Here is a 14,976-nt window from a genome sequence, read left to right as displayed (position 1 = left end):
TCCTTACCTGCGTCCACCGGCAATGCGGAAGGAAGGAGGTGGGTGGGATCTTCCGCCTGCTTATTTCCGCCCCTTCTCTGCTATTGGCTGGCCGCTTAGTGACGCCGCAGTGACGTCGCTATGACGCCGAACACACCTCCTCCTTGAAGGAGGGATTGTTCGGCGGTCACAGCGACGTTGCTGCAAAGGTATGTGCGTGTGATACTGCCATAGCGATAATGTTCGCTACGGCAGTGATCACCAAATATCGCACGAGCGACGGGGCGGGTGCTATCGCTAGCGATGTTGCAGCGTGTAAAGCACCCTTAAGTCTATGAGAACCAGGACAAGGACAGAACGAGGCTCTCATAGACTTGCATTGAGTTTGGATTTCTGGTGTGCTCCATGAAACACTGAAGCTGCCGACAGGTCACAAACTACCGGAGGCCAATGGGAGCAGTGCTGATAACAGATAAAGATGCAGGAGGGTCAGGAGGGTGAGTATAAGGGTACACTCATAATGGCGTTTGTTCTCTCATGTGAGAGAATCGGGCCGATTATGGTAATGACATTCTGCTCAAAGTTTGACCCTAGTGTCATTTACTGTGATGCGATTCTATCTACTGCAAGAATTGGAGCACAGATGTGGAGAAGACTGAGAACTTAATTTCTCCCTCTTCTCCATTGTCTGTGTCAGCTTATATTGGACTCCACTTGGATGCCATCAGTCAGTGCAATAGCGGCATCCAATATACACTGCCAATCGCAGCATGCAGCAATTTTTTTGCTGAATCAGCATGAGAAAAAAGCGCTGGTTGGCACTGTCCCATAGCATAACACTAGAGCAAGCGCTGTGCCGTGTTATACACTCATGTGAGCACAACCCTAACAAAGGAGGCAAGGGACTTAAGTGGGCTTTACACGCAACGATATTGTTAACGAGATGTCGTTGGGGTCACGGAATTCGTGACGCACATCCGGCCTCGTTAGTGACGTCATTGCATGTGAAAAGCACGAGCGACCGCTAATGATCAAAATTACTCACCAAATCGTTGATCGTTGACACGTCGTTCCTTTCCCAAATATCGTTGCTGCTTTTGGACGCAGGTTGTTCGTCGTTCCTGAGGCAGCACACATCGCTACGTGTGACACCCCAGGAATGACGAACAACACTGCGTGCTCCGGCAATGAGCTGGGCGTGTCTTTCATGCGGTTGCTCTCCACCCCTCCGCTTCTATTGGACGCCTGCCGTGTGATGTCGCTGTGACACCACACGAACCGCCCCCTTAGAAAAGAGGCTGTTCGCCGGCCACAGCGACGTCGCTAGGAAGGTAAGTCCGGGTGATGGGGCCTAGCGATATTGTACGCCACTGGCGATTTGCCCGTGACGCACAAACGACAGGGCGGGTGCTTTCACGAGCGACATCGCTAACGATGAAGCTACGTGTAAAGCAGCCTTTAGATTTAAAGCACTGCTCCAGCTGTGGAGTGAAAAAATGCTGAAGTGATGCTTCACTTAAAACAGATTGCAGAAAGACTTCACACGGATGACAAGTGAAAAAAAAATGTCAGGGTTTTGTGGATGACGATTTTTTTTATACATTCATGTGAGCTTAGCCAGCCAAAGATGAATCAGGGCCATAGACTTTGCATTGGGCTCATACATACCGTACTGCGCGCACTCAGCCAGAAGCTGAACTTCTGTTATATTTTAGGCCTCCTTCAGATGTCCATGTTTTTTCACGTAAGAAAAAAAAAAAGTGTCCTCAGCGTTTTGGATCCAAGTTTTGTGAGTTTTTTCAGTGTCAGTTTTTACCATCAGTGATTTTCACATATGGACAAATAAATTGTAAACCTTCTCCTATCCATTACAATGGTAATGACTTACAGCACACTGACTGTACATTGATGCTATCCGTAAATTTAACAGACCCGTAGACTTTTATTGCTGCTTTTCATCTGTGATGCTGGTAAAAAACAGGCATATTAAGTTATCTACCCCACAAACTGGCATTCAAAAATTTGCAAATTGTGCCGTGTGCCATCCTTATGCCATAATGCAAAGGTTTTTAAGGCCTTGTGCGCACTAGGCGTTTTTGCCGCGTTTTTAGCGGCGTTTTTTACCGCGTTTTTGTGCTGAAAACGCAGTGACATTGCTTCCCCAGCAATGTCAATGGGTTTTCAGAAGTGCTGTCTGCACACAGCGTTTTTTTTTAGCTGCGTTTTTGTGGTGACCACAAAAACGCAGCATGTCAATTATTTCTGCGTTTTTCACTGCGTTTTTCACCCATTGAGTTCAATGAGATGTTCAAAAACGCAATGAAAAAGGCACATTGCAAATATAGCTGCGTTTCTATGACTAAAAACGCAGCTATAAACGCAAGGGGTGGGTACTACAGTGACGTGTACAGGAAGAGGATTCCTTCTGTTGGTAAACACAGAAGCATGAATCCTCCCGGTACCGTCACTGCTGCGTCCACCTCCCGTCCTGTGCATGTCAGCTCCGTGCGGCGCCATGTCTGGGCGGGAGGTGGAGGCAGCGGCGAAAACCAAAGTGAACAGTAGAAAAAAAAAAAATGTCATATATACTCACCTGTCTGCAGGGTCCCGGTGCCATGTCCGCTCCTGTCCCGGTCCCGCCGCTCTGGCTGTGTGCAGTCTCCCCGGGGCAGGACCTTGCTTGCAGGACCTGGCGGTGGATCACCTGATGCAGTCACCTGACGCATCAGCTGATCGTAGTCTCGCTGGCTTTTTCGCGCCCGGCCGGCTATCAGCTGATCCTGCCGTCAGGGGACTTCATCAGCTGATAACCGGCAGCTCCTGCAGCGATCGGACGGGATCAGACTCCTGTCCAATCGATCGCTCTAGGAGCTGCCGGTAATCAGCACAGCACATAAGTGAGTATGTATTATTTTATTTTTTTTGCACTGATGCATCAGCTGATTGTATAATCGGCTTTTATACAATCAGCTGATGTGTGATGGGATTCAGGCACTTGATCCTGACACATCATCTGATCGCTTTGCCTTCCAGCAAACCGATCAGATATTGGATCCGGATTGGACGGCGCGGGACCCTAACCCAGGATTACTGCGGAGGGGGGTTCTTTATTTCAATAAAGATGGAGTCACTAATTGTGTTGTGTTTTATTTCTAATAAAAAAAAATTTCTGTGTGTTGTGTTTTTTTATTTTTATCATTACTAGAAATTCATGGTGGCCATGTCTAATATTGGCGTGACACCAAGAATTTCGGGCTTAGGGCTAGCTGATAATATACAGCTAGCCCTAACTCCATTATTACCCAGCTAGTCACCCGGCATCAGGACAGCTGGAAGAGTTGGATACAGCGCCAGAAGATGGCGCTTCTATGAAAGCGCCATTTTCTGGGGTGGCTGCGGACTGCAATTCGCAGTGGGGGTGCCCAGAGATCTTGGGCACCCTGCACTGTGGATTCCAATCCCCAGCTGCCTAGTTGTACCCGGCTGGACTCAAAAATTAGGCGAAGCCCACGTCATTTTTTTTTTTTTTAATTATTTCATGAAATTCATGAAATAATTAAAAAAAAAGGGCTTCTCTATATTTTTGGTTCCCAGCCGGGTACAAATAGGCAGCTGGGGGTTGGGGGCAGCCCGTACCTGCCTGCTGTACCCGGCTAGCATACAAAAATATGGCGAAGCCCATGTCATTTTTTTTTCTTTTTGGGCAAAAAACTGCATACACTAGTGAATGGAGGATGCTGAGCCTTGTAGTTCTGCAGCTGCTGTCTGCTCTCCTGCATACACTAGTTCTGCAGCTGTCTGCTCTCCTGCATACAATGAACATTTTGAAGAAGGAAATGACATCAGACCTTTTTTTTTTTTCTTTTTTCATCAACAATCTTTAATGGCATTGTGCACTGATTAAAAACGCAGTGAGCAAAAACGCAGCAAAAAACGCACCAAATCGCATGCGTTTTTGCCGCGTTTTTTTAGCCGCGGGTGCGTTTTTTGAGACAAAAACGCACATAAAAACGCAGCGTGAAAAAAACGCCTAGTGCGCACATACCCTAAACCTTCATCCCTGCTCACCCCGCTTTTCTACAAACTGGGTAAAGTGTTGCAGAAGGGATGGCACAAGTGACCAGACACATTTACTGTAATGTGCGCCAGAAAGTGGTAGAAATTCCAAAACATTGAATATTTTTGGTGTTTGTGCAGGAACTATGTGCGCGCCTATTAATAAATATGGTACTTAAGGTAATGTGGTCTTAAAAAGAACCTGTCAGGTCCCCTCTGGCCTCCAACCCAGCAGCATTGTAATCTTTATAGCCAAATTCCCCACCTAACCAGCCCTGTATAACGCTAGTCACTAATGTGAATGTTTAAGAAAATGATTTATAAACCTTTCTATCACGGCTCGTGGAAATTATGTAATCATACCCACAGGGGCAAGATAACATGGAAAAAGGGCTAGCTAGTCACAGGCCTAATTAGCATAGGGACAGCAAGGTTTATAAGTCCGGTAGTTTTCTTAGATATTTATATTAATGAATAGCATTATACAGGGCTGGTTAGGGAGGGAATTTAGTCATACACACGTGAATGCTGCTGGGGTGGAGGCCAGAGGGGACGTGACAGGTTAACTTTAAGGCTGAGGCCACACAGGGTTATGTGCGATCCTTGCATGAGACTCGGCACATGCTCGCAGCACAGTGGGAGCCGAGTATCATGCAAGGGTCTTGTGACTGTGGTCACAATCAGACCACAGCTGCAGAGAGGAGGGCCAGCGCTGCGGAGGAGAGGGCCAGCACTGCGGAGAAGGCCAGCGCTGCGGAGGAGAAGGCCAGCACTGCGGAGAAGGCCAGCACTGCGGAGAAGGCCAGCGCTGCGGAGGAGAGGGCCAGCACTGCGGAGGAGAGGGCCAGCACTGCGGAGAAGGCCAGCGCTGCGGAAGAGAAGGCCAGCGCTGTGGAGGAGAAGGCCAGCGCTGTGGATGAGAAGGCCAGCACTGCGGAGAAGGCCAGCGCTGTGGATGAGAGGGCCAGCACTGCGGAGAAGGCCAGCGCTGTGGAGGAGAGGGCCAGCACTGCGGAGAAGGCCAGCACTGCGGAGAAGGCCAGCGCTGCGGAGAAGGCCAGCGTTGTGGAGGAGAAGGCCAGCGCTGTGGAGGAGAGGGAGGGATTTATCTCCCTATCTCCTCCGTTGCCGGCTGATACAAGAATTGTAGTGCACTCGTATTACACCTGTGTAACGCAAGTGCAGTGCGGTTTCTCTCGCCCCATAGACTTGAATGGGTGCGAGTGGCACGAGATCACATTACAGTCGCAGCATGCTGCGATTGTTTTCTCGGTCCGATTAGGGCTGAGACAATAATCGCTCATGGGAACGGGCACATAGAGTAATATTGGTCCGAGTGGAATGCGATTTTTTTATCGCATCCCACTCGCTCCATTTTTCTCACCGTGTGTCCTAGGCCTAAGAAGTCTCTAATTAAAAACAAGGCCAGAAAAAGTCAGTGGTGTCTCTGGCCAAAAAAAGCTGAAGCTTATTATAAACCTGTGTTTACTTGCATTGTGTATACTTGTATACACACACATACAGTATATATGTTTGTGTGTACATGTACGTATGCGGGGGATATACATGTGGTGAGGTGTGTGTGTGTGTACAGAGTAGATATGTCTATACGTTTGTTTTTCCCACCGGCACCAGGCGCAGTGCAGCTCCCTATGGACCGGCCTGTGGTGATGGAGTCACGTACGGCTGATGTACCGGCAGCAGAGAGCAGGTGCAGGCAGTGAAGGGTTACTAGGAGGTGCTGGGTGTGGCCGGCGGGATATAAGGCAGCTGCACCTGTCCTCCTCCAGTGTGCAGCCATCTCAGGTGAGCGGTGTTTCTCCTGGCGCGGTGTGCGGCCGGCGGGGAGGCTGCTCGGGATTGTCAGACACTCTAGTCTCGTACGTGAGCGCGCTCAGTGTTCACACGCAGGGGCACACACAGCAAGGACTAAAAGTTCCAGCAGGCACTTGGCCAGGAACCGCGAATCTCTACATAGAGCGGCGTGGGTCCAAATACTTTCAGGACTCTTTGGGACTTGGCTGCTCATAGGAGCCAATCAGCGTGCGTCTCTTAATTCCTGGGTGACTTTTCCTATCAGCTATGTTCTGATTGGTCATTCTGTTATCGCTGTGACGTTCCGCTGTGACTCTCCGCAGGGTCACGTGACACGTTTCTGCCGCCGTGCGCTGCGGTCTCCGGGGGGCTCAGTGGTGTGAGCTCCGCTGTCCCGGGGAAGGAGGGTTATACTGGGGTGTGCGCTCTAGGAAACTACCTAGAAATTCTGTTTACTGTAGCGTTCTGCTTCATTGTGCAAAATTTGAAGCCTGATGATAAATTTGTCTAAAGGGGTTGCCTAGGACTTAACACTGACAGTCTGGGTCCAGGACCCCTGCGATCAGCTGGTGATGATATAGTGGCCTCGCCGGTTCTGACGTGTGATTCAGGTGGTAATCCCAGACAATCCCTCTAACTGCCTGGTGCTGCAGTATTTCTGCACAGTATCTAATTCAGGCTGTTTTGTTTTTAAACTGCTTTTGTTTGGGAAACCTCCTACAGTGGAAGGTGCCTGCACATGCCCTACATCTGCTGCACTCTATGGGAACTGTTCTTTTGAGGTTGTCCACTATCATTGATGGCCTATCCTTAGGATAGGTGATCAGCCGGAGTCTGACACTCACCAGTCAGATGGACTTGGTGGCTCACAATGCTCAGTTCTGGAGCAGCTCCATCTTCTTGCTGGGTACTGCATATCTGCCTTCCATTCAAATCAATAGGAGGTGGATGTCCACCTTGGTTTCTAAATGCATAACTTCAATAAACCGCATGTTTTCTGAGCCGGTTTCACACTTTTGGCTTTTTGCCGGTTCTGGCACACGCTAGTACAGTGTCAGTGCTGTAACTTCCGGGTCACATGACAGCATGTGACCGGAGCTTGTCGCACTGCCATTGTACTGTATACACTGCACTGGTGTGTGCCGGAACCGGCCAAAAGTGTGAAACTAGCCTTATGCTGCTTGCAGCTCAGAATACAGCCATTCTCCTTTAAGCCATTGAGGTAGTAATCAAGGGTGGACATATAACTTCTGCAGCTGCACAAGGGCCCATTTCTACCTCCAAAGCAGGTGAAATTGAGCTTTATGATGAACCCTTGGGCTGTGAAGGGCCCATATACTGTCCTTGCACAGGGCCCTCTTCTGTCCACCAGGGCTAGTACTGGCACACTAGAACAGATTTAAAGGGCTGAATGCTTTTCTCACAACAAATGGCATTGTGGGTTATAAATAAGTTGGCGGTCGAAAATGTAACTGGTGGAAAAATGGTTGAACTTGATGGACCTCGTCTTTGGTGTTTTTTGTGCGAAGTTGTCTGCATGTTGCTTACAGCGAGTGCTGGGTGTGATGCTCCTTTTGGTAATATATGCATTTTGTATTGGGAAATCTGACGATAGATTTGCTTTACTAATAAAGCACTGGGAAGGCTGAACTTCACCCTGCTGTAGGGTAAGGGCCCACAACATGATGGGTTTGCTCAGTTTTCAGCTAATGTTTGACCACCTTGTGAAAGTTATACACCCTATTCAATATTGTGGAGTTCTCATTCTGTCCACCTAATGCTGCCTTCACACTTGCATTGTCACACTTGCATTGTGAGGCATCCATCACAGGCGTTGTGACGGATGCATTGCAAATGGGGATAATAAAGGCAATGGATTCCTGTGAGAATGTGGGTGGTTTTTTTTTTTTTTTTTTTCTCGGGAGGAGAGGTGACTGTATATTTTCCACCCCGAGTGACTGCAGTGCTGTCACTCAGGTTAGCCACAGCTGAAGTCCTCCACCTGAGAGCGGTGGCCATGGGTAACCTGAATGAGGGCACAGTTGATCGCGCAGCTCACTTCGGTTGCTGCATGGAGCTGATGGAGAGCGGTCGTTTTCTACAGCCGCTCCTGTCAGCTTCATGTAGCAGAGCTGGATGAGTCGTGGGACATGTGGATTACGCTGGACCTGGAGGGGTATTTGGGGATTAATACAGTGGTGAAAAGGTGTTTTGTTCCAAATAAAGGTTTTGTTTTGGTGTGTTTTTTTTTTTTTTTTTTTTTTTTTCTGCACTACATAGACCCGCCCACTGGTGGCTGTTATTGGTTGCAGTGAGACAGCTGTCACTCAGTGTGGTGGCAGGTCTGACTGCAACCAATCATAGGCGCCGGTTGGTTGGGGAAGCAGGGAATACGAGATGGCATAATGAGCGGCCGGCATTTTCAAAGGCGGGAGAAGCCACCAGAGCAGTGACAGCTGTACAGTGCTGCGCCAGTGATCAGGGAGTATTGAGAGAGGGGGGGGGGGGGAGAGGAAGAGACTGACCAACAGAGACCAGGAGTGATTTTAAAAGATCGTTCTGAGCATGCTCAGTAGAACGTGACAGAATCCGTCAGCGGATTCCGCTGCTTGGCGCATTGCAGTGGAATCTGTCACCACAGACAATCATTAGAATCCGTCAAGGTGTTATTTTTAACGACCCAAAAAAGCTACATGTAACGTTTCCTCCGCCCGACGCTGTGTCAAAATAACGACGCAGTGTCATCCGGTGGATATAACAGACACTTGCGTCATCAATACAAGTCTATGGAGAATAGTGCGGTGCATTAACGGACTGCGCTACTCTTCCATAGCGGCGGATTGCGCTGAACGCAAGTGTGAAAGCAGCCTAAAGTTTTTAAAGAACAGCAGAAAGAGCTGCCTGATATCTGTAGCGCTGTTTAACCGTGATGGCTGTCCAGCCAGTGCATGACTTTATAGGCCTGTAGCTTAAGGTCAAACATTGGGGACCTCTGCCCTATGGGTACAAAGTTGACTGTCATAACCAACTTGTCAAGAGGACATGGGGTGATGTCAATCACTAATGTCTGAGCAAACCCTAATTGGATGTGAAGTAATTTATTTTTTTTTTTCTTTAGGATTACCCACTATTTTCACCAGGTTGACTGGAGGAAGGCCGACACATCCTAATCATGGCGCTTTCTACCACAGTGACTTCTCCTGAAAGTAAGATCTGCATTTGTTGCAGGGCTTTCATTTCTTTGCAAGGTTTTAAAAGCCTCCATACAAGTTGCACCACTTTAGTCTATAGAGCTAATAAGTCAGATTGTCCTTAAATGCAAGAATTTTCTTTTTTTTATGAAACAAAATCCACTATTAAAGCCATGCTAATTGCCTAGTTTATGAAACCTGTAACACTACTTAAAGGGAATCAGCCACTAGAACTGCAGCAGTGACAGGTTTTTGTTTTTTAATTTTTTATTTTTTTTTTTTTAAATCACATTGATGGCATGCAGACCAATAGGTTGCACACAGCTAAATGCTTCTTAGACTACACTGCAAAACACTTGTGACACTCTTGGGCCTCCACGCATCCGTGTCTCCGGTACATGTGACTTCCATTTTCACTTACAGAGGACACTGACACACGTAGACCCATTTAAATTTAATGGATGTAGAGCACAGTGATGTGTTTTCTGCTGGCAGCATGGATGTCATGTGGACATCACTCTGATGTGATCTGTGTGACATGTACCGGAGAAAACACGTCACTTAAAAAAAAAAAAAAAAAAAAAATGGTATGCTTTCCTGTCTCCAGCACTTCTGCCTCTGCTGGTGCTTCTGACCCGCTCCTGCATATTCACTGCACTCACCATGGACCCAGAAGTAACAGCAGCGCTGCAGACAGGTATACAAGTTCATGCTGTCCGTGTGCTAGCCAGCTGTCACACGGCTAGCACACAGACATAGATGACCTTGCATAGCTTCCACACGGACCATCACACATGCATTTAATCCATGTGTGAATGAGGCCTGAAAGGTACTGTCATAATAACTTTACAATGTCTTTACTTTTAAAGATTTGACTTTTGTACATGTAAAGTCTGATATCTTAAATCAGTTGAGACAGGCATTACAATTTCTAAGTGTTAATGAAACCCAATTGTATTAAATTACACTTTGTCTACCTTTGGTGACTTGAATAATCATTTAAAGTGAACCTGTCGGGTGCAATATGCACCCAGAACTACAAGCAGTTCTGGGTGCATATTGCTAATCCCTGTATACACTAGAATAGATATGTATCTTTAGAGTTTCTAAAGATTTTTTTTTTTTTTTTTATCTTATGCTAATGAGCACAAGGACTAGTCCAAAAGGTGTAATATCCCCGACTAGTTCGCGCTCTTAGTATGTCCCTGTTGGTGTTCTAACATGCTGTTCAATGCAGCTACCTGTGTTCATGCTCCTGAATGCCCGGCACTTCCAGTCATGCACAGTAGATCTCTCTAAAGCCAGGATGTGCACACCTGGCTTCATACTGTGCAAGACTGGAAGTGCCCGGCATTCAGAAGCGCGGTCACAGCAAACTAAGGTACGTGCGGTGACGCTGCATTAAATAGCATGTTAGCACGTCCACAGGGGGTGTACTAAGAGGATAGCTTGAGGAATAGAACGCCCTTGGGACTAGTCCCGGCCTCATTAGCAAAAAATCTGTAGAAATTCTTTTTCTAAAGATCTTTTGTCCCTGTATACACTACCATAGGCTGGGATTAGCAATATGTACCCAGAACTGCATATGATTCTGGGTGCACATTGGAGCTGACAGGTTCACTTTAAGATCAGAATAATTTTGTATGTGTAGATCTAGCAGTCAATGGATACTAAACAGTGGACATGCTGAGAGGCTCTAAAGGCCCCGTCACACTCTACGATATATCGTCGGGTCACGGAATTTGTGACTCTCATCCGGCATCGTTTGAGATGTCGTAGCGTGTGACACCTCCGAATGACTGTTAACAAGCAAAAATACTCACCTTATCGTTGCTCGTTGACACGTCGTTCATTTTCATAATGTCGTTCCTCCTTCTGCATGGCGGTTCATCGTTCCTGAGGCAGCACACATCGCTACGTGTGACACCCTGGGAACGACAAACAGAGCTTACCTGCGTCCCGCTGGCAATGAAGGAAGGAGGTGGGCGGGATGTTCAGCCCGCTCATCTCTGCTTCTATTGGGCGGCTGCTGTGTGGTGCCGAACGTCCCACCCTCTTCAGGAAGAGGATGTTCGCCGCCCACAGCAATGTCGTTGGGGAGGTAAGCACGTGTGACGTCATTACAACCAACTTGTCTATTGCTACTTGGCTGAGTAATGACAAATATACCTACCTGAAGATGTCTAATTGAAAGATGTCATTGAAGCTGATATCTTCTGTGTAATTGCCCTAGAAAATGTGTTTGTGGGGTTTTTTTTTTTTTGTTTTTCTCTAATGTAACTACTTGCTCCCTAGTTTTCTAACTTTTCAACTTTCTCTATTTAGCACAAACTGTTCCATATATAAATTATACTACAAGCTCTCCGGCAGAAATGGACAACTCTGATAAAGCTGTCGTTGCAGGTAACAAACATGTTCTTCCCTTTTGGTTTTCACTGCTAAAATAAGACCAGTTATATTTGTACTTAAAGGGAACATGTCCAGTGCAATATGCACCCAGAACCACGAGCAGTTATGGGTGCATATTGCTAATCCCTGCCTAACTGTCGCTGTATTTAGATCTTTAGTGTTTCTAAAGATTCTCTATAATATGCTAACAAGGCCAGCATCTAGTCGCAAGGGCATTTCTTCCCTTGGCTAGTCGGCCCACTTGGCATGTAAGCACGCCACTGTGGTCATGCTAATGAATGTACAGCATCAGAGGCATGGTCAGTCTCACTGCTGACACCATGCCAGACTGAATTTCTGCTCAGTGCACATTATCAGAAGTGTCAGACTTCAGTCATGCGTGCTATGAAGCCAGGTGTACATGTCAAAGTTTCAAACTGGTGTGGTGCATATTACTGGAAGTCCTGGGATGTTCTGATGCGCATTAAGCTAAAAACCAGCAGAGGAGACCATGCCTCTGAAGCTGCACATTCATTAGCATGCCCACAGGGGTGTGCTAACATGCTAATGGGGCCAACTAGCCAAGTAAAAACACCATTGTGACTAGTCCCTGGCCTCATTAGCATATGAGATCTTTAGAAAAAGTGTTTATAAAGATTCTTTATCTGTACTAGGAGCATGGGATTAACAATGTACCCAGAGCTACTTGTGGTTTTGGGTGCATATTGGACCTGACAGATTCCCTTTAAAAGAATTCACCACTCACTGGTTTATTTCTAAACAAAAAAGCCTTGCAAATGTCTTCAGAAGCCAGAGGGCTTGGTCTGTGACACCACCTATTTGATGTAGCTATCCTGAAAGTCTATCGACAATTTAAAGAACCTTCCCAAAAGACTTTGTACTCAATCTGTCCCCTACCCATCTGCAGACAGCTGTGCAGCTTGGCACATCCAGCCAGTACCAGGAGCTGCTCATTGTCAGGTGTTGCACCTCCATTGATCAAATATGCTAAAAATAGGCCATCAATAAAAGTCAAAGTCCCAAGCAACCCCTTAATAGAATGGTGCACTAAAACAAGGTCAGAAAATATTGAGAAACTATTGAGGTTTTACATTTATTGGTAAATCTGCCCTTGGAAAGGAGACCTTGTTGTATAGCAGTAATTCATAGGTTGGGAAGGGGTTATCACAGGTCCTGTCACTGCCTTTGATGCAGGCTCACATCTTTCCCTGCACATGTCAGTTAACATGTGCCTGCTGCTGTTAACCGGTTAAGTCCCACTGTCAATCACTGACAGCAGGATCTAACCTGTGCTGGCGAGGAGCATGCCATTTCCTGAATCATTCTGGCTTTAGAGAACACTCCCTCTAAGGAACCCTATCCCAATAAGATTAAAAATGTACTGTGTTGCCATATGGTGCTCCTGTTCTAGTGAAAAGTGGAGATTGTAAAGATTATAATATAGTACTAGAAAAAAACGGGTAAGGCTGCTTTCACACCAGGTTTTTTTTTTTTTTTTTTTTGATGGATCTGGTATGATACGGAGCATGCGCACTTCAAAAATAACGCATCCGGATGCGTGTTTTTTGCTGCAGGACGCCGCATCCAGCGTTCATAGGCTTGCATTGTGAATCGTGCCGGATACGGTGCGATGGGGGGGGGGGTTCACCGCAGACAAAAGCTGCAAGCAACGTTCCATGTGGCCGCCGCATCAGCTAAATATGCCGCATCCGGCAAAAACCGGACGCAAGGCCATGCGGCACAATCCGGCGCTAATGCAAGTCTGAGGAAAAAACACATGCGTTTTTCTGCAAAGCGCTGGATTGTGCCTGATTGCATAAAAACTGATGTGTGAAAGCAGCTAAGCCTCCAAGCTGGTAACTACAAAAAATAAAATTTGCCTTTGTTCCTTTCTGTTTGAAACACCTAATTCTGAGTAGTGCCCTTTAAAATCTCTGCTCTGCTTTCCTTCCAGGAGTTATCTGTGCTGTGTTCCTCACAATAATGGCTGTACTGGCGCTGGCTGCACTTTACTTGTACAAACACAAGGGCAGCTACCATACCAATGAGCCAGCAGAGGAAGAGGAGGCACAAAAGGCCCTAGAAACAAACACTGACCCTGAAGAAGAAAAGCAAGAATACTTAATGTGATCTGCACCAAGTGACCACACGGAATGGACTAAATTATTTCCTATTTATTTGGTATAATTTTTCTCCTTCATTGCGTTTATTTTTGGTATGGATTACAGAAAACACTCTGATGTGGGCATGTTCTGCATCACCAGTCTTTTTTTTTTTTTTTTTTTTTTTCCTTTTTCTAAAGGACTAAGTAATTGAAATGAGTTTTGTAAATACATTTTTACTTATTTTTTTTTTTTTTTTTGTAGGTGTTTTACCACATTACACAACTTCTCACTAGGCCTTGGTCTTATTTTTGCACTATACACTGATGTGGATAACATGTTTTGTAGTGACCTTTTCTTAATGTATGTAAAGAAATTTCTTTTGCATTACTTGTTTCTAAACTGAAGTGTAATGCTGCAGCCATGCCAAATCCTACATTTTTTTTTTCTTCAATGTTTCTTGCCTGATTATTTTTTTAATAAAACTACCTTTGATTATTTTGGACTACTGTAACATTGTGGCAAATCTGTATGGGGCATGCTACAGGGCCTGATGCTATAAAATGGGATTTTTATTGCAGGGAACTAAAATCTGCACATTGAGGATTTCACTATCTGATCAGAAGTTGTGCTGCAGATTGCCCTAAACTGTACTGTGCACAAAATCCACAGCATATTTGAGATCTGTCACTATATAATGCCACATGTCTGCACACCTCTGGTGAGAAACGTACTGCATGTACAGCTTGCAGCAGTATGAGTGCTTTAGGCTACGTTCACACAACGTTCTGTTTTTGTGCTCCGCAAAAAGTCCTGTTTTTTCCATGGATGCATCTGTGATGCCCTGGCAAACCCAGGTAGTTGCAGAAGTAGTCCACCCTCCTTGTTGCCACCAAAAACCCACACCCAGGCACAACACAAAGCCATTAAAGCCTAGCCACCCCCTCATAATAAGGACGCACCAGTGGGTGAGATCAGGCAGATGAGAACACCCACCTAGGGGTCCTGAGGTGTCAGGGGTGGGAACACTACAGTTCAAGTCAAGAGACGAGTTGGAGAGTTGTTGAGTGGAGGAAGTGAAGAACAGTGCTGACAGTAGTCAAGTGCAGGCCGTTGACAGCAGTGGCGTAAGGGGTAGGGGCCCCTGGCTAGGTGGCAGACAGTAAATAGGGCCACAGGCAACTGAGATCCGGTCGCAGGAGACCTTAAATGGCCCGGGGCAGGGTTATAGCCCGCTGGTGCCGACAGCGTGAATCCGGTCCTGAGGCTGTGCACAGACTGGGTGCCTGGACCCTAGGATGAGGAAGGTTGCATGCCCCCTGTTAATCAACCAGCAGAGGACAAGCTCTCAGGCCTTGTTCTCCGGAAGCCCAACGCAGGGGATAGGGTGTCTGTCAGAACCCACAGAAATCCCAAGGGTCAGA

The 14,976-nt window shown here is 46.6% G+C and overlaps 1 protein-coding gene across 1 annotated transcript in view; it reads left to right on the top strand.

The window, feature by feature from the left end:
* The window catches only part of SMAGP (small cell adhesion glycoprotein), a 33,599-nt gene extending 19,548 nt beyond the window's left edge, over positions 1-14,051 (top strand). The window contains exons 2-4 of the mRNA XM_075334488.1: positions 8,969-9,056; positions 11,367-11,444; positions 13,405-14,051. Coding sequence (XP_075190603.1) covers positions 9,023-9,056; positions 11,367-11,444; positions 13,405-13,580 — 288 coding nt within the window. The 5' untranslated portion in view covers positions 8,969-9,022 and the 3' untranslated portion in view covers positions 13,581-14,051. The remainder of the gene's footprint in view (positions 1-8,968; positions 9,057-11,366; positions 11,445-13,404) is intronic.
* The last annotated feature ends 925 nt before the right edge of the window (positions 14,052-14,976 follow it).

The sequence above is a fragment of the Anomaloglossus baeobatrachus genome, chromosome 2 (assembly GCF_048569485.1).
Source record: "Anomaloglossus baeobatrachus isolate aAnoBae1 chromosome 2, aAnoBae1.hap1, whole genome shotgun sequence".
NCBI classification, from domain to species: Eukaryota; Metazoa; Chordata; class Amphibia; order Anura; family Aromobatidae; genus Anomaloglossus; species Anomaloglossus baeobatrachus.
The sequence above is the reverse complement of the archived record's forward strand: the minus strand, read 5'-3'. Positions and strand labels throughout refer to the sequence as shown.